The sequence below is a fragment of the Pelodiscus sinensis genome, chromosome 2, assembly GCF_052426305.1.
Source record: "Pelodiscus sinensis isolate ZL-2025 chromosome 2, ASM5242630v1, whole genome shotgun sequence".
Lineage (NCBI taxonomy): Eukaryota > Metazoa > Chordata > Testudines > Trionychidae > Pelodiscus > Pelodiscus sinensis.
This window is the reverse complement of record NC_143053.1, coordinates 152,301,034-152,320,687: the sequence shown is the minus strand read 5'-3', so window position 1 is coordinate 152,320,687 and position 19,654 is coordinate 152,301,034. Positions and strand designations below refer to the sequence as shown.

Sequence of the window (19,654 nt, the reverse complement as noted above, 5' to 3'; positions counted from 1 at the left end):
ACTCACTTATGATAGTCTGTAAAATCTGCAGTAGACTGAAACTTGACGGATAAGCTCTTGATTTGAAATGAATGTATTTTGTTTTTCATTACTAATCTTTAGAAAGCTGTTTTTAAGATAGGAAGTAATTATATTTTCTGGTTACTGTGATAGCATTCAGGGCTAGCAGTATGGTCATGCTGCCATATTTGCTTGGGACTGCAATGCTATGGAGAGGAGCAGACCTGTATTCATTTCAGTGATGCTCCGATTCAGTATAGCCAGTGTTGCTTCTGGGACAGATCCTGCTACCATTGAAATCAATGGCAAAACTACCAATGAATTCAGTGGGTGCACGATCAAACTCTTTATCAAGTGAGGAATTAGTCCTCACCTGCTCTAAACATAATCATGATTTTAATTTAGTAAACTTTTAGGGTTTCATGTAATAGAGACCGATTTCCCTCTTTGAGCAGAACTGGGCTGGGCAGGGTTAGATATAAATGCTGTTCCTTAGTAGTTCTTCATCCTTGGGATGTAAGTGACTAGTTGACTGATAAGCAAATGCTTATCCGATAGTTGACTCAACTAGTCACTCCCCCCCATTAGAGACAGGCAGCAAGGAGGGAGAGAGGGAAGCAGAATCTGGTGCTGTGCGGAGCCGGCTTAAAAGCCATTTCCCCCCAACACTGTCTCTGTGAGGAAAAGGGGAGGGGATGCAATGGGGAACTAGCAGCACTTCTGCATTTGAAACATAGCAAGATCAGAAGCACTGTGGGGAGCCTGGGGCAAGCTGGGGACTCTCAGTCCCCTGCTGGCCTGTTCTCCCTGCTTTTGAAATGTACAAGAGCCCCAGGAGGTGCATGCCAAAACTAACAACATTCTTTGAGCTACAGAACCTCAGAATTATAGAATCTCTTGCTCCTAAACGTCTGAGTAACTTAAAATATCAAACTTTTAGTGGTGTTCTTTATGACCCAACTTCTGCTGCTAGTATAGTGGTGTTAATCTGTAATAATTCTTTTGACTTCATTGGAGTTATTCTCAATTTGCATTGGCCCATGGGACAGTACAGAATTTGGCTGGATATTTTTATTTCAGTTATTGAGCTACAGTAAATGAAGGAGGGAAATAAAATTAAATATGGAAAATACAATAAATGTTTGTTTTTGTGATTATTGTGATATAGTACAGAACTCATGCTGATTAATCTATTGACTGTTGATTCTGTACTTAAATGTATAGCAACTTCATTCTATGTAAGTTTTAGAGCAGTGTTTCTCAACCTTTTTTATAAAGTACCACTTTAAAAAATTATAAGTACCCCCCTTTAAAAAATTTATAGGGACCCCCAGTACCTATAGTTTTCAGACACACTTTTTTTCTACCATTGTTTAAACAACTTAATCATAGCCTGGCAGGTGATGAAATTTTTGGGTGTAAAAAGTACAAAAGTAATAAAGTGCTGTAAAACTTTACAAAACAAAAATTCAGTTTTCTCCAATTTTCAGTTGTGTTGATGTACCCCCAAGACTTCTCTTATACCACTAGTTGAGAAACACCATTTTAGAGAATCTACTTGTAACGGAGTTGTTCTACTTCTTATGAATAGGATACCTTGGCACATCTCTTCCTATAATGATGTAAGTAATTAAGAATGTTTCACTTACTGAGGCTGGCATGAACAATGGAAGATATAGACAAGTGCTTGCCAAACTCTATTTTCGCACAAAACCAAACAATAATAAAAGGAGAAAGCAGTGATAGATTTAAGGCCCAGTATCCTCTTGATTAGCTACTGGGGAGGGGATGGTCAGATGTATAGGAAAGTTAGTGATATCTATAAAAATGTGTACAGCCTCTCCCCAAGGCCGTAACGTGATCTGTTCGTAACTCAGACCCCATTGAGTTACATAGTGACCACGCTGTTTGCAAGCCCAGGTTGTGTTCTGACTCAGGGACCGCCTTTACGACCAAAACTTCCATGGAGCAGTCGTAAACGTGAACAGTCGTAACTTGACCGTTTGCAACTTGGGGACCGGCTGTACTTATAGTTTAGGCTTCTCACAGAGCATTCAAAACAATTTCAGGCTGTTAAAGCCTGGCCAGTGGGCTCAATCAGTGTTGTAACCTAACTCCTCTAAACAAAACGATGCTTTGAATTCAGGCAAAGTGCTCAATTTTAAAAAAGTGTGGGTGGGGGGGGGGGGTGACGATGGGTTTGCATAGTGAACTGCTAAGGAAAGCCGTCCTTTGGGCTTCCCAGAATCTTCATCTGCAGCTTTCTAACAGAACCACGTGTGCTGCTCTGAGCGGCCGGGCAGGAAGCCTGTCTCTGACGTGACCACCCTGACTTGCGTGAAGCTGCGACAACAAAGCCAGTGACACACGGAACCAGCTCCAGTGTTTGCACCACGGAGACACCAGCTAATGCTCTGCCCTGGACAAGGGCTCAGGGCGGGGCAAGACGAGTGGCTCAAGGGGGGGGAGAGACGCCCCCGCTGCCTCCCTTCTGCTTTCCCACAGCGGCTGCGTTTAGCGTTGGGGGCGGGGCGCTCTCAGGACAGTAGCCCCGCCACGTGCAGCGCGTCTTGGGCAACGGACGCAGGCTCCCGCGGCCAGAGCTCGCGCCCCACTAGGACAGGAAGGAAGAGGCACGTGCCATAGCAACTCCGCGTCTAGCTTCGCCCTTCCCCTAGCACGCAAGACCGGGGGAAGAGGCGGGACTTGGTGTGTCTCCCCCTTCCGCCGGAAGTGGCTGCGTCGCCGGAGGCAGTTCCGGGCCAAGATGGCGTCGGGCTCGGGGCGGAAGCTGGTACAGCAGGACGAGCTGCGGCGTCTCATGCGGGAGAAGCAGCGACAGGGCGCCGGAAAGAAGCGAATCGAGGCGCCGTTCGCTAAATATCCTTCCGCTTCCCCCCCCCCCGACCCGTGCACGTATGAGGGGCCACACACCCCCATTGTGGGAGGGGGAGTCGTTGTTTAGTGCTCGCCGGGAGCCCGTCTCGCGCCGCCGCGCGGTTCCCTGCTGGCCTGGGTCTCGCGCTCGGCAGCCTCGTGCCGGGCTGGTCCGCGGTGTTCTCCTCCAACGCCCCGCCCCGCCCCGGACGCAGGGTCCCACCTGCCCCTGCGCCAGCCCCCTCCTCTTCCTGGCGGCTGCAGGGCCGGCCGGGCTGCTCTGGGCTCCCGGCAAGTGTCGAGTTTGCGACGCTCCCGCCACCCCCAAACTGTAAAACTTTTGCAGAGGTGCATGGGCTTGTACAGCCCCCTCCCCCCGAACAGTGACAGGCCCGGGCGCAGGGGCAATGCCCCCCCCCAGCCATGTGCGGAATAACTTTTGTTAGGTGCGCTGAGGTATGTAAGGATGCCACCACCAATAGAAACACAAGCTGCTGGCTATGGGCGTTGCCGAGCGGCATTTGGTGCTCCACTTACAGAGAACGTTGGTTGGTTAGGGGCTGGTTTCCCTGCTTTCCTTAGCAGTGTGTTGCAGCTTTGAAGAGATTGTTACAGTGATGTTTTGCTTTGCTCTTAGCCAGCGTGGACAGTGATGCTATCTGTCAATTTCACATGTTTTTAGACATGGCTTCAATCCTAAAGTGGCTCCTAAATTTTATTGGTTCATGTACCATCTTACAATTTTTTTTGTCAGAGGTAACAATTTGGGTACTCCTGCATATGACAGCATAATGTTTTGTTTACACGACACGGGAGTCTTTAAACAGAAATAGCTTTTTATTGGTATACAAAAAATTATAAAATTCTGGCATGTAATAGTAATGACATTTAAAAAAAATACCTACATCGTGGGCTTCACTTCCCCCTTTGAAAATAGTGTTTTTAAATTATCTACAAATTGGAAATTCAGAATTACAATTTTGAAGACTGTGTGATCTTGAAATATTTCCTCAACTTTGAAATGTACATATAACCGTTTAGGACACTTAAGTTGTACATTGTGCAACACTCAGATTAAGAATGAACTTTTGTGGCAAACTCACATACTTGGGAAACAACACAAAGAGGTAAGACTTTGAAGATACAGCAACATTTATGAGTTAATTCATAATCCTTCTGTTTGAGTAAGTTGTACAACTTATAGATTAGATAAAAGTTCAGAAATTTCCCATTTGAGTTCTTTTAGAACCCTTGGATGAATGCCATCCGGTCCCGGAGATTTGTTAACATTAAGTTTTTCTATTTGTTCCAAAACCTCCTCTAATGACACTTCAATCCAGGACAGTTCCTCAGATTCATCACTCACAAAGGACGGTGCAGATTTGGGAATCTCCCCCAACGTCCTCAGCCGTGAAGACTGAAGCAAAGAAATCATTTAGTTTCTCTGCAATGGCTTTATCGTCCTTGATCGCTCCTTTTATAGTTCGATCATCTAGGGGACCCACAGGTTTTTTAGCAGGCTTCCTGCTTCTAATGTACTTAAAAAACATTTTGTTGTTTCTTTTTGAGTTTTTGGCTAGCTTTTCCTCAAAATCTTTTTTTGCTTTTCTTATTACATTTTTACACTTTTTTGACAGTGTTTATGTTCCTTTCTATTTATCTCACTAGGATTGGACTTCCACTTCTTAAAAGATACCTTTTTGTCCCTCACTGCTTCTTTTACATGGTGATTAAGCCACGGTGACTCTTTTTTAGGTCTCTTGCTATGTTTTTTAATTTGGGGTATACATTTAAGTTGGGCTTTTATTATGGTGTCTTTAAAATGTTTCCATACAGCTTGCAGGGATTTGGCTACAGTCACTGTGCCTTTTAACCTCCTCATTTTTGTGTAATTCCCCTTTTTGAATTTAAATGCCAAGGTGCTGGACTGCTGAGGTGTTCTTCCCACCACAGAAATGTTGAATGTTATTATATTATGGTCAATATTCCCAAGCGGTCCTGTAACGGTTATTTCCTGGACCTGATCCTGCACTCCACTCAGGACTAAATCAAGAATTGCCTCTCCCCTTGTGGGTTCCTGCACCAGCTGCTCCAAGAAGCAGTCATTTAAGCCATTGAGCAATTTTATCTCCGCTTCTCTTCCTGAGGTGCCATGTATCAAGTCAATATGAGGGTAATTAAAATCCCCCATTATTACAGAGTTCTTTATTTTGGTAGCCTCTCTAATCTCCCTCAGCATTTCAATGTCAGTATCGCTATCCTGGTCAGGTGGTCGGTAATATATCCCTACTGCTAATTTCTTATTATTGGAGCATGGAATTACTATCCATAGCGATTCTATTGAACACGTTGATTCACTTAATAATTGCAAAACCTCTGTTGTTGTAAACTTGATTAATCAATTTCAGTGATTCAGAGGTGTGCATGTTATGAATATTTGTTTTCTAACTTACTAAATTAAACGTTTCTAAATGTTCCAAACTTTAAATTCTGAAGCCTGATCTACAAGTATAACGAAGTAAAAAATATGAAATTACATCAGTTTGACTGCTTTGCTCAAGGGTTTGAAAAAATGCTGCTGCTGAACTATGTAATTAAATTGACCTGATTCCTGTTGTATACAGCGGTAGTTTGACCTCAACCTAGCTACCAACTTGGGAAGGTGGATTACCTACAGCTTTAGTTGTGCTACTGCAGAGCTTTAAGTGTGGACAAGTGTTAAGTCAGTAATTTTTAAGATCTTGAAAGGAGAGACTCTTGAATTTTATTTTCTGATTCAAATTTTTATTTAACAGAAATTTGCAGAGTTAAAAGGTGCTAAACAGACAGTCCCTGGGCCTGCAATTAGTGCATCATCTTATCCTGCCAAAAGAAAAGTTTCTGACACAGAAAATGAAGAAATAAAGAGAGCAAAAGGTAAAACAATAAGTTTACAGTTCAGCGTTACTGCAAATTCTGAATAATATGATTTTCAATGCTTTTCTTCATTATGAGACACACAGGATGAGTGAGATAATATCTCTTGGTGGACCATCATCTGTTGGCGGAAGCTACAAGCATTCAAAGCTACAGGGAATAAAAGATAATATATCATGTTCCTTGTGTGTCTCATATCCTCGGACTGACACAGCTACTGCAACACTTTCTCCTTTATGAAAGAGGGAGAAGGCATGTACTCTGACTTTTCTCTTGATGTTGATTTTTTTTTATTTATAGATATATGACATGAAAGTGTAAATGGTTTGTTTTTATGGCAACAAATGTGATTTGAAACTTGATATCAACGAAGCCATACTTCCACACTTCCAAAAATACTACTTGTAACACATTGTCCACTGTTCTGACAGAAGCAATCTTAACTTTCACTTTGTTATAACTAGCTAATGGCGTCACTGCCTGAGGGATGAATAAAGGCTAGATTCTGCAAATGGGTTTGCGTGAGTGTAGGAGTTGTCTATGCACCTACTCATTTCTGTGCACTTGTAATATCATATTGACCTAGGTTGTCAATATGATATCATGGTTAGAGCCCTACCAGGTTCATGACCATGAAAAATGCATCACAGACTGTGAGATCAGCTTTACCCTATGAGATCTTCCCCTGGCTATTATGGGGTGGGGCAGGACTGGGAATATGTCAGCTATGGGCTTCTACTGTGCACCAGGCTAGTGCCAGTCCCAGCAGGGCTGGAGAGGAATGGGACTTCCTCGTCCCTTGCATGAACGCGCTCTGGGAGGGTATGTCTACACTTGCACTCTAGTTAGCTTTCCTGTCTGTACATCTTTGGCGACGTCAGATATAAAAATCAAACAATGAGGAAAAGAACTATGTACTGCACATCAGTGGACTCGTGATAAATAATTGCAAAAGCTCACAAATTACGCAAATTAATAAAGCAAAAACATTTGGAAGGCAGTCTTATCGTGGATTATCTGCATTTAGTAAGCAACCGGAGTTTTGCAGGTTCCTTGAATGAATTCACGCAGCTTGGGTGATAGTTTTCCAACTGTATATCAGCCTTTTTTAATTGAAACAATAACTAAATATTGTTATATGTTTAATACCACTAATAATTCCAACTGGAAAGAGAGGCAGCTCCCTGCAAAATGGCCTCTTGTTCCCAACAGCTGCAGAGTGATGAGGGCAAGAAATGAGCGGGGGGAAAGGAGGCAGGACTATCTGCAGCCAGGGAAGGTGCCTGACAGCAAGAGTGCAAGGGATGAGGAAGTCCCACTCCTCTCCAACCCAGCTGAGACAATAAGTCTGGAGTCCCTAGGAGCACAGGGAAGATCAGACCTATCTCTGGAAACCTCCCTCACAGCAGGAAACTTGATGCCTGCTGCCTTCAGAATCTAGCCTAGCTCTGAAGACAGCAACCATGGTGCTTCTTGCAGCCAGGTGAGTTTCTGGAGGTGGGCCTGATCTCTCCGGGTATGCCTACACTTGTGCAAATGCAGGCATTCGAAATTGCTAATGAAGAGGGGATTTAAATATCCCGTGCTTCATTAGCATGATCTTGCCAGCGCACTAGTTCAGTCATGCTAATGAAGCACGGGATATTTAAATTTATTGGGACATGATGGCTACCATCCTATTGTTGGAGTATACAGCTTATAAAAATGAAGTTTGTGATAAAGTGATTATTTTATAAACTTCTAATGGGTTCTACAATAGAGCACCTTTAAAGTCTTGCTAACAGGTTAACCATGAAATTTGCCTATGAACCTTCAATTGAGAGTGACAAAACCTTTAACAAAAACTAAGATTACAGATCACTCTTTAGTGCCTGTCCCTTCCCCCTCAAAAAAAAAAAAAGTACAGATTCAGCAGTATTTCATTTCAGCAGCATAGTTGTTTGAAACAGTGTGGTGACTGGATGAACTAGCTACATTGCAACAGTTTAGAATTCAGGACACCAACGACCAGCAGTGTAAGCTCATCATGATTATACTTTTTTTTTCATTTTTTTGTTCAGTAGCAAAGCAGTCATAAATGATTCTTGATTATTTTTCAGGTTCAAATGACCAGCCACAGGCTTCTGCATCAGGGTAAGTAGATACTTTCATTTACTTATTTGTGCAGCTCTTTGCCAGCTACAATCCTTTTTTTTGTCATTCACTTCACTTGATCTCTGCACCTGCTGTGAGTAATGATGTAGACATCATGAGCTCCTTCCTCATGTGCTATTTGACATAGACACAGACCCATAGTTTATCAGCAACTTATTCAGCTGTGTGAGCAAGATAAAAATCATAGGAATGAGTCAGAACCAGTTAGAAAAATGAATTTTACCTTGCTTTCATTATACGGGTATACTTAGTGATGTACAGTATTTTCCTAGAGTTCAAAGTACAAATCTTTATCTTTGTTTTTGTACACGCTTAATTGCTCTGATTTATTTCATAGAGATCATTTGTAATTATGTTGTTTTCTAACATGGCTGTGGAGGGTGTGGAGAGAAATATTTGAGGCTGTGGAAATCTATGTGACACCAGATGACCTCCCTACTGAAAATGTACAGGTTGAACCTCTTAAATCTGGGACTGTCTGGTCTGGCAGGATCACAGATGTTGCTGGAGCAGAGAGCCCCATCAATTGGGAATGTAAGCCAGTCAGGGAGTCCAGCAGAAGGGATCCCCACCATCAGACCAGTGAGCCCTGTCCCTGGATAGACCTGGCCAGGCAGTTCAGCAGCAGGACAAGCGACCCCTGTCCCTGCAGAGCCCCGTTCTGGTGCAGCAGCAGTGGGGCAGCCACAGAGCCCTTGTGCGGTAGCGGGGCTGCCAGCAGCTGGTGAACCTTGTCCCCCAGAAATGCTGGCGAGTGCAGCAGCATAGGGGCAGCCGCGGAGCCTATTCCCTGGGAAGCTGCAGGTGGGACAGAAGCAGGGCAGCTGTGGAGCCCTGTCCCCGAGAAGCTTCGGCTGGGCAGAGTAAAAGTAGGGTCATGGCGACTGGGGAGCTCTGTCCAGCAATGCGCGGAGCGCAACCCCAATAGCAGCAAGGCTGGAGTCCAGTGGCAGTGGGGCTGGAGTGGAGCCATCCAGAGAGAAGGGCAGTATCCTGGGAGGCCGGTGTCAGGGGACCTTCTCTGATCTGGCAAATTCCCTCATTTGGAATGGGGCAGGTCCCCAGTGCCAGACCAGGGAGGTCCAATTTGTACTTGAAAGCTGCCTGCGTTGTTCCCTGCTCCTATTGTGGCATACAGGAATTACTTTGGTGTGGGACATCTTTTTTTTTAAAGCCCCTTTTGTTCTGCATATTCTGATACAGAATTAGTACCATAAATGTAGGTAGCACTGACCTGATGAATTAAAAAGAAAACCACAATTACATTGGGGATTTTAGATGGGGATTATTTTATATTACACCAGCGAGCAACACCATTCATTATTTAATTCCATTATCTGTAGGAGATGGTTAGGGTTCACAAAATAATTGTATTTCAAACACTGCTGCAAATGGTTTTGTTAATGTACCAATATTTATATCTTGCATCCTTTCCTAGGCTACCCACAGGTTTTTTTGACACAGCAGAGTCAAAGGGTCCAGGTCCCAGTTTACTGTCAGAAGGTGGTGGTGATGATGATGATGATGTGGATGACGAGGAAGAAAAAGACAGTACTAGCAAACTGTCTGGTGTACAAAAAACTGAAATTCCACACCCAGCTCAAGAAACAGTCGCTAATGCTTTACCAGCAGGTAACTTTAGATTGCAAATTATAAAATTCTGTGAGAAGAAATTGTTGGCTATTGTAAATTATGCTGGTAGGTGTCTTATAATTATTAGAAATATGAAATAGTAGTGATGGGTTTGTTCTGTTTGGGATTTTCTTAATTTTCATATGCACTTTATTTATGCATGTGTGATTTTTTTGGTCAGGTGACTGCTAAAGTTGTGAAAATGTTTCTTTCCAATTTGTCATTATACAATAGTATCCTAGCATCCCAGATTTGTAGAATATGTAAAATATGTAATAATGTATATACCATTGTTAATTATTTGAGGCATCCAGAGAAGTATTGACCAGCTAGCTTTGTTTCCTGATTAACAGAAATGGTACTAATTTAAATTCCTTTTTAGTCAAAACTTTGTGTAGAATTTTGAGCAATAGTAGTCTTTGTGCATATGACCGAGTATCTTTCTTTTTTGTAGATTTCTTTGACAACAAAACAACAGCTGCTCCCATAGTCTCCCATTCAGGATCCATTCAGAAAGCAGAAGTTCAAGAAAAGGTAGTGGAAAGGTAAATTGGTCAGAACATATGTTAAAAGGAAATGCAAAACATGTTTCAGTCTTCTAGTTAATATACATAGTTTGATCATAGCTAGATCTGTCACCTTGAATAATTAACAGGAAAACACATTTATTGGTTATACAGGTTAAACTTCTCTAACCTGGTGCTCTTTGGTCTGGCAACATCCATGATCCAGTATGATTTTAGTTAGCCAGATGTCCACTTACTGTGGGTGTGGCCAAGTTTCCTGCGGCCATAAAGTTTGTTTACAGCCACCAGTCCTGGCTCTCAGTGTTCTGTGCTGTTGTTTAGCTCTAATTTACCCCCAAATGTCTTCTAAGAGCCCAGTAAACAATGGAAGTGTCGGTAATGCTGCTAGACAATATTCACCTCATGTGATTTGGCAAATTTTCTGGTTTGGCAATAGTCACGTCTCAACAGTGTCGGACTAAAGTGGTTCATCTATATGAAGATTCATTTTACTTACATCAGGCTGTCGTCTTTTAAGGATTTTCAAAATTTCATGATTAAAAAAAATAAGAACCTAAAATGATGGGAATGCAATAGAATGCTCACCACTTTTCAAAACATTGAGGAGCCTTACTCTCAGCTCTGGGTTCCAGAGTATTAGCCTAGGCCTATTATCTATACAGCTGCTTGTGTGTTTGATAAGATATAACTGTAAAAACAGTTTTTGTTGAGCTTAATATCCAGCTAGTGCTAGATGTGGAGAAGAAATACATTATTTTTATATTTCTAAAATATATTGGTTTCTGCTCTTGACATTTTATTTCTGCAATTAAAATTCAAACAATAAGTACTAGATCGAGAACTCATTTCAGAAAAGAAAACACTGCAGAAGCTTTACCAGAGGGATTCTTTGATGATCCCGAAGTGGATGCAAGGGTAAGTGTTCTTTTTGTTTGTTTGCTTTTTCTTCAGATTTAGTAATACAGTAAAACTCCAATTGTCCGGCATCCAGTGGTCCAGCGCTCCCAACTGGCACCAACTGGAACCCGGAAGTGCTCTGGCCAGCCGGACAATTGGAGCTGCTGAGAGCCCCAGGGGCGCTGGAGCTGGGAAGGGGAGAAGAAGGGAAGGGGATTATACCCCTGTGATGGGTCTGCCAGGACCCGCACTGCAACCAGCTAGGGGGAAGGGAGTGGGCGGGGAGCGGTGCGAACAGGGCGAACCCTCTGCCGTTTTGCAGGAAGGTGGGGGAAGCCCCATGCCACGGCTGAGAGTTTCCAGGAGGGGAACGGGCTTCCCAACCACCAGATTGCAGTAGTTATCGCCGAGCGGGGGGGGTGAGGGGCGATGCTGCGGGACCAACCCGGCAGCACCCCAGCTGCTCTGCTCTGCTCCGCTTCCCCAAGTCCACCACTGCTGAAACTGACGAGCGGCAGACTTGGGGAAGCTGTAGAGCAGAGCAGCTGGGGTGCTTCCTGGTTGGTTTAAAGAAAGTTTTAATGAGGCTAGAATGCATTGTTCTGCTGGAGGGCTTTTACTATGGCCCAGCAAAACAGGGTGACGGAGCACCCAGAGGGTAGGCAGCAGGCTCAGTGGTATGATCAGCACATCAGGTGACAGTCTCAAGTCGATCTCTGAACCAGCCTGTGACAGTGGTGTCTAGTGCTGTGATCGGAGTGATGCGCAAGGTGGAATGGGGGGAGGTGTGGCAAACCAGGGATAGGCTTCAGACAGGTAGGTCCATCAGAGCACAGGTAATACTAATTAGTGGTCTCTGGTTTTTAACCCAGTTTATAAACAAAATTCACAAGGATTTATGCATTGCAAGGAACAGTTGCTTTACTTGTCTGCTGTCAGTGGCACAAACCTCTAGCTAGTCAACTCCTTCCAGATTAACTCCTGTTGAGAGGTGTAACACCAGCACATGGAGATGCTGTAATCTCAGACACAGGTACAGTGATTCTAGAGGGGAATCGTATACAAACTGTTCAGAGATGCGGCTGGTTTTTGCAATTTTTCTGTGGATTTGTATGTTTAAAAAAATGCTGTTCTTTGAAATCTAGTATTTATATCTGGGGTTACTGAAGCATTTAATCTGGTCAGATATATACTTCAAGGCAAAATAATTGTTTTGTTAGTGTTTAAGTTTATTATAAGAAATACAAATAGTCAAGAATTACAAAAGGCAAAACCACAATACTTAACAACATAATACATGTAACCATGATACGAATAATCACAAAAACAGAAATATGGAATGATGGAAGCATCTTGTTTGGTTTTGAAATTTTATAATATGACTTATTTTATACTGTTGCAAATTGTATAATCAATCAAGAATAAAGCATGTAAATGACTGACCATTTTACATTCCAAGGATTGCCATACTGCCAAAATCAAGAACAGATAAAAAGGAAAATACTGCTAAAGTAGAAAGGTGACTCCACCAATTATTTTATTCAAACTGTTTAGTTCCTCTAACTCCATTACTCATTCAAAAGTAGCATAAAGGCTGGTGACACAGATGTTGTTAGTCATCATGCGTACATAATTCATGTCACAGCCTCTGGTGAGAGAACTATTTGTGAATCTTGGTATTTTGTTAGTTTTTGATGTTCATTTGCCAGGATGATGTGTTACAAGCGAAAGCTATGACTGTGATCACTTACATTCCTCTTGCCCACAGTGCAGATCCCAAGTCTTGTGTAGGAAGATTTGAACTCCAGGCCAATCTCCAGACTGGCACCCACACACCTTTTCTCCTGAATGCAGGCAGATCCTCTTTCTTCATTCGGCTTCAGTTCCAGTATTATTTTGCAGAAAATATTCCCATCATTTCTAGAGTTAGTAATTAATATTCAGCATCATTGGAAAGATAAGTTTACAGATATTAAAGTGGTAGACAGCTCTAACAGTTCTTTTGCTAGCCACTAAATATAAATATAGGGAAAACGATCAAGAGGATAATCAATTGTGATTTTTACAAGCAGATATCTCAAAAAAATCACTAGGGCTGGGTTAAACTGCTGTATACTATCAGATGTTTCACAAAATATACCATGCAATGATAGCTGGATGCTGAAAATAGACAAAAATACAGGTATTGTATTTTGGAGACAAGCCAGATTGCTTTCAGCATCCCGAACATCCTCTGCCATCCATTCAGGGTCAGCTGCTGTCCCTCAATATTGTAATCATGTATTTTGTATAGACACTTGTTTGACAGCAAGGTATAGAATCTGATTTTCTTTCCAAAGTCATGAAATATGACTGTTTATATGCATTATTTGAACCAAAAAATTTACTTGCTGCCAAAACTTTCTAAGTAAATAGCAGAATATGTGTTTTGTTTCTCCTATTGGTTTTAGAAAACCAACAGGAATCATTAGGCAATTGCTTAAGAAGCCCGTTTTTTCCTCACTCATTAGGTACGAAAGGTTGATGCTCCCAAGGATCAGATGGACAAAGAGTGGGATGAATTTCAGAAGGCAATGCGACAAGTCAACACGGTAAATGATAGAATCTATCTTTATTGCTTCTAGATACAATACATAATTGGAAAAACAACCATTTCATGCAGCTTGGCAAAGTGAGTGACATACTATTTTTGTTGACTGCTTTTCACAATTCAGTGTGCAGTTAAATATACTTGCAGCTGAGTAAAAGATCCCTGCATTTTGCACTCAAGGAAAAGTTAAGTGAAAAGAGATTTTGATAACAAATATAGCTAATTAAATTCCTTAGGTTGGATTTAAGTGAGAGAGCAGGCACATCTTCTCAGTTACTCCTATGCAGGCAATTGACCATGTTCCTATCTTCTGCTTGAAAAAAATCGCCTTTAGAAAATTTAATCTTAAACTATGAAATTTACCTCTCTAAGTATTTTACACTCTTGGAAGCTTTTGCAGGGTGGTACATTTTGTGGTGAATTTAAACTTGACAAAAATATCCTTAAAGATTTGAAATATTATATAGGAATTTACACAGAACACATACCGAAAAACTGTGGCCCATCAGGATTCTCATTTTTTGTACTTAAGGTTCCATGCAACATTGTATCAGAATTAGGTTTATACCTCCCTGATATACAGTTTATGGGACATTGTGATTGATACCTGGTATTCTCACTTGCTGCCTTTTAAGGATTTTAAACTCTTGAATTGAAAATAATTGATCATATATAACTGCTAAGAAAACTGGTGCAGAACAATTTATCACTACTCAGTAAAGCAGAACTATAGATAAAGTGACCTTTTATACAAAAGCCGATAGTGGATACATTTTAACAACATTAACCATTCAAACAATTCTTCAGCATAGTAAGGAATCTTCTCAGTTATGCGTGGACCATTGGTTGCATAGCCTCTCCCAGACATTCAGATTTGAGAAAGTATATGCTGAAAAAAACAACAGGTTAGAAATGCATTGGAATCAAGTGGGTATAGTTAATACTTCTAGAAACAAGCTTTTACTGTACCTAATTGGTAAACATAAAATTTTGGAGTCTTCTGTTCTGTGGTATATTACGTTTTTTGATGGATGTATTTGGTTTTATATTCTATTTCAAAACAATAATTGAAATAAAAAATTAAGAAGGAGAAAGGTTCTAGACTATTTATGTATTTAGTTTAGCATTTTGTTCTGCCCTTTCCATTGAACTTCAATCCAAGTCGCAAAGACTTCCTATATGTGCTATTAACACATTGTAGATAGGAATGTCTGTGTAAGATTGTGACTTTTGTTTTTAATCTCTTGCTTTTAGTTTCCAATACTGCTCTTTTTCTTGAAAAAAAATTAATGGGACTAAACTTATTCTCGTTTTAGATTTCAGAAGCGATAGTTGCAGAAGAGGATGAGGAGGGAAGATTAGATCGTCAGATTGGAGAAATTGATGAGCAGATGTGAGTAGAGCTGTCTTTTCTCAAACTTTTCTGTTCCCCCGAGGGCGGGTATATTGTTGAATAGACTATGAATTAAGTTTAATTTGTAACCTGACATGTCAGTGCTTTTAAATATTCACTTATCAATGTGTTTGGCTTCAAAAATCAGTTTGTTTCCTGACAGTTATACCTTTTAATAAAGATTAATTTGGATAGCAGCATTGTATAGGTGTTTATTAAAACAGATTACAGTGGGAGTTTGAAAATGGTATGTATGGGCACAGAAGGCCAGTAAACTAGAGGAAGAGATTAAATTTCATAAAATCTTATGAACAAGGTTAATTTTTTTTCTACACTCAATCTGTGGATTGTGTATCATGTAGAAGTCCTGTGATTATATTTTATAACTAAGCTCTTAAACAACTTTTTGTAGACTGAACTAAATTTATTTTCATATGGAGAGTCATGCCTTTAATTTTTCACTTGCTGTGCTGAATGTATACTACTCTGTGACTAACTGGCCCCTTGCTTCTCATGACAATTATTTGAAAATATTTGTGGAATAATATACCTCATTGTGTGGACCTTTACTAGCTGCCAATGTTACATTAAAACAGTTGGACATACATTAGTCTAAGCTTCAGCAAGCTCAATTAATACAACTGAGTTTGGCATGTTACGGTGCTGTAAACCAGTCCCTTTGTGTAACATGTACCATAAAAGACACATTATTCATGGCAAAGCTACTGATTGAAAGCAAAGGGAAAATCTAGTTCATTTTTTTAATGTGGAAGACTGACAGATAGCCATGTTTTAAGTGAAAAGGAGATTTCCATACTGAAGTTGTCTCAGAGATTTACCAGCTATTTCAATAATAATAATGATAATCTCAGTCACATTGCTTTTAGGAGTAAAGATGTGTGTGTTTAACAGTGATCATGTGATTCTGAAGAGCATTGACTAAGAGCCTGAAGGTGTTTACACAGTAGGGATGTAAGCGACTAGTTGATTAGTTGACTATCCGATAAGCTTATGCTTATCAGGTAGTCAACTAGTGATGCGATTAGTCGCTTCCCTGTAGCAAGGGGGGGAGCAGGAGCCAGTGCTGTGGGGAGCCAGCTTAAAAGCCAGTTTCCCCAGCACCGTCTCTGAGGGGGGCAGGAGAAGAAGAAGTGCAGTGGGAAACAGCCTGAGGACTGAAACAGTCTCCGCTCGTGCCACTTCTGCTGTGATTCTGCTTTTTCATCAACTATTTCCATCGGCTATTTGATTAGTTAGTTAATCTAAATTTAACATCCCTATTACACAGTCCCTTTTATTATTACTGTTTAAAATCTCATGGTTATTTGGAATCAAATTCAGGTATTTTTAAGTTGTTGCAAAGGTTGTAACTGATGATTTATTTTGTCTGCAGTAGAAGTTAATGTAGCCATACTTTTAGTTTCATGCTATATTAAGAACAGTGTATTTGAATGTAGGAAATGTTTTAATAGCCACTGAAGTGTTTTGGAAGGTATTATATTTTCTACAGAAATGCTTCAAATGTAGTAGATCCTCAATGTTGGGTGGGAGTGCCTCTTCTGCAGCACCTTAAATGATTTATGTTCAATTCCAAAAACCTGTCTTTGAGTGTGTGTTCCAGTGGGCTTTCAAAATTGGTAATATAACTGTGTGTTAGAAATGGCCATTGTGTTTCTCTCCTCCATATCAAGTCAAAATGGCCTGGTAAACCTGTGGAATATAAGATCAACTGCTCTTTAAAACTGATTGTATTTTAGACCATATCAAGTGTTATAAGTGCAGGTACGCTCTGACAGAAACTCTCCAAACATGCCATGCCATGATGGTATTCCATGGTTGACTCTGTGATTATGATCCAGCTTAAGCTCTTTCCTCTGTATTGAATCTGTAGGCTGATAGGAGTGACAAGAAGTAAAAAAGAATTTAAAGCAAGTAAAGAGATATAATTTGGTACTTGCAAGGAATAGATCTATCCACTAGTAAGAGTTATCATTTTTACATAGTTATTTTTCAGAGTAGAAATACTGTTACAAATGCAGAACCTTGGCAGCCAAATACAAGTTCAGAGGTTAATTGTAGCATGCATTCTTTAAGATGGTGGATTCAAGTATGAGGGCTACAATGTCTTGTCAGGCTTCCATTTAAATGTACTATTTCTGTGTGTCTCAGCTGATAATAAATATCCCTGTGCTCCCCCTTCCACCTTTGATGAAATAACTTCTTAGACAAAAATGTGAAAAAAAACAAAACGGATTTGAGCTTTTTCCTTTTCTATAGTACTTTAAAAATGGCTTCATATCTTTGATATTTTTTAATCAAATTGTCACAGGATTGTGATTTGATCTGTTTCTGACATCTTTGTAAGAGAAGCAATGACCGAGACTCTTCCCCTTCCTCCCCCCTTCATTTTGCTTCCACGGGGCAATAGCAAAACATTAAATAGTATTTAACATCTGTTGTGAAAGGCTTATTTGAATTGTAATGTTTCTGCATTTTTAAGGTTTTATAGACAAAAGGAGAAGCACTCCCTGTATTGTGTGAAAATCAGTTTTTGAATTTTTCAAGGCCATAAATGTTAACTAAATGTTTTTTATCTTTCTACAGTGCATGTTACCGCCGTGTTGAGCTGCTGCGTAACCGCCAGGATGTAATGAAAGATAAATTTAAGGAAGCTATGAGATTAAGAGCAACCCAGGAAAAAAAGGATGAGGATATTGGTAGTGAAGATGAAGGAGAATTGCAGGATTTGCTCTCTCAAGATTGGAGAGTGAAAGGGGCTTTGTTATAGCATTTCAGTGGCATGCTCAATCTTCTATTGATCTGTGGTATTACTACATCAGAAATAAGACATTTTTGTTAAAATATTTATTTATAAGAAGGATCTTGCAGATAGTAACAAGGTTAACTGTAAAAAGTGTATCTCTGTAGGTCTAAAATGGAGTATTTTGTGTAAAGGTTGTACATTGTAAATGTTTTACAAGCTTTCATATAACTTTTGTATTAAAATTCTTATTATAATTTCCTACTAAAATTGTTTTAATGAGCAAGTAATTTTATAGTTGATTGACTGCCAGGAGTGTAACACATACCAACCAAGTCAGTGCTTTGGGCTGTCTTGTGTTCTAGTTAGTACCAGCCAACATGACGGTGTCTATTGTGTCCTTTCCAGTAGGAAACTCTGTTTTCTCCAGGATGTTTTAGAAGTTAGACGTAAATACAATATGTCAGTTGTCCAATGCAGGACCTGTTAGTTGCACTCTTTTGTATGTAAATGACCTAACACACCAGAAATATGGAGCAACAGACTGTGGGAAAGTTGTAATACTCTGATCTCCTGCCATGCTACAGTGGATATGCATGTTGCAGAAGATTATGCTGGACTCAGTCTGTTTTGATTAATATAGTCACAAACTGGAAGCTGCCTGAAAATTCTTGAGCAGAGTGATATAAGAATAGTAACTTTATATTTTTTTTATAGTGAAATGGGTATGAAACTTTAGGCACTGCATTGGAAGCCCTGTTAGGTTTATTTTAAAGTTGTTCTTCCAACACTAATTTATTTTAGTTGTAAATATTGGACGCTTTCAAAGGAGCCTAGGAATACTATTTACTTTCTTACATTTGCAAATGGTAAATAATATTTTAAAACTTAAGAACCAGTGAACAGGATAAAATTGAGCTTTACAAACCCTTAAAGCCCTCAAATTTCAGAAGCTCCTGCTAACTCAGTAAAATCTGAATGGATTTTTCAGTTTAATCCCAAAAAGTAGAATTGTGGGTAAGTATGGATATCAAGTAATTGAATAGTCATGTAACCACATGAAACCTTAGCGAACCTGAGCCGCCGCAGACAGGCAGCAGTGTGAGGGGGGGCAGGTGGCACTGCTGAGCTGGTGCTGGGGGGGAGCTGTCTTGAAAGATGGCTCCCCACATGTATTGGCTCCAGCCTGCCCCCAATCAGAGGTAGCAGCATGGGGAGGAGTAGGTAGATAACCTGGTGCTTATGGAGAGTTTGCTTAAAGCCAGCTTCTCATGGGCACTGGCTCCTGCTTGCCACTCCCCACACCTTGCTGATAGAGACAGCAATGGGGGGGGGGGGGGGGGCGCAGAATGTGTGTAGTCGACAAGAGTAACCAGTAAGTCCAGGCTTATCGGTTAATCATGTAGTCGACTACATGTTGACATCCCTAGTGGAAAAACAGCTTATTTTTTTTACCTTGGGTTTTGTAAAAAGTTAGTGTTTGGGATTGGTTTGGAGGGGATGAAAAAAGGGTATGGTGGGAACAATGTTGCCACACATTTAATTCAGACTAGTCTGGACACTGCTTATATCCACTAATCCCTATAGTGTTAAGGGGAAAAATGCTATTGCTCACTATAAGCCGGTATCATGTATAACTTTTATTATGAACCACCTGTATGTTTGAACAGTTCCCAGATGCTCTCTGCCCTCCTTTGCTTCTCCTACTTTACATGTTCCCAATATTCTAGCTTATGTTGTGATAATAAAGATGTGAAAAGTAAAATTAATACAGTGCTTAACAGTGTATTCTGACCACATACACTGGTCTGCATTCTGGATATTTTTGAAAACTTCAGAGGGGTAGCCAAGTTAGTCTGTAACAGGAAAAAACTTAAAAAACAACAAATAGTCTACTAGCACTTTAA

At 40.6% G+C, this 19,654-nt stretch overlaps 1 protein-coding gene across 1 annotated transcript; it reads left to right on the top strand.

Annotated features, from left to right (window-relative positions):
- Window positions 1-2,230: 2,230 nt before the first annotated feature.
- ZNF830 (zinc finger protein 830) lies at window positions 2,231-19,516 on the top strand. The gene is made up of 10 exons (XM_075921628.2): window positions 2,231-2,884; window positions 3,909-4,004; window positions 5,673-5,793; window positions 7,893-7,926; window positions 9,386-9,579; window positions 10,034-10,124; window positions 10,958-11,021; window positions 13,514-13,594; window positions 14,910-14,986; window positions 17,591-19,516. Exons 1-10 carry the CDS (start codon window positions 2,768-2,770, stop codon window positions 17,772-17,774), a joined length of 1,059 nt encoding a protein of 352 aa, XP_075777743.2. The 5' UTR covers window positions 2,231-2,767; the 3' UTR covers window positions 17,775-19,516.
- Window positions 19,517-19,654: the final 138 nt, after the last annotated feature.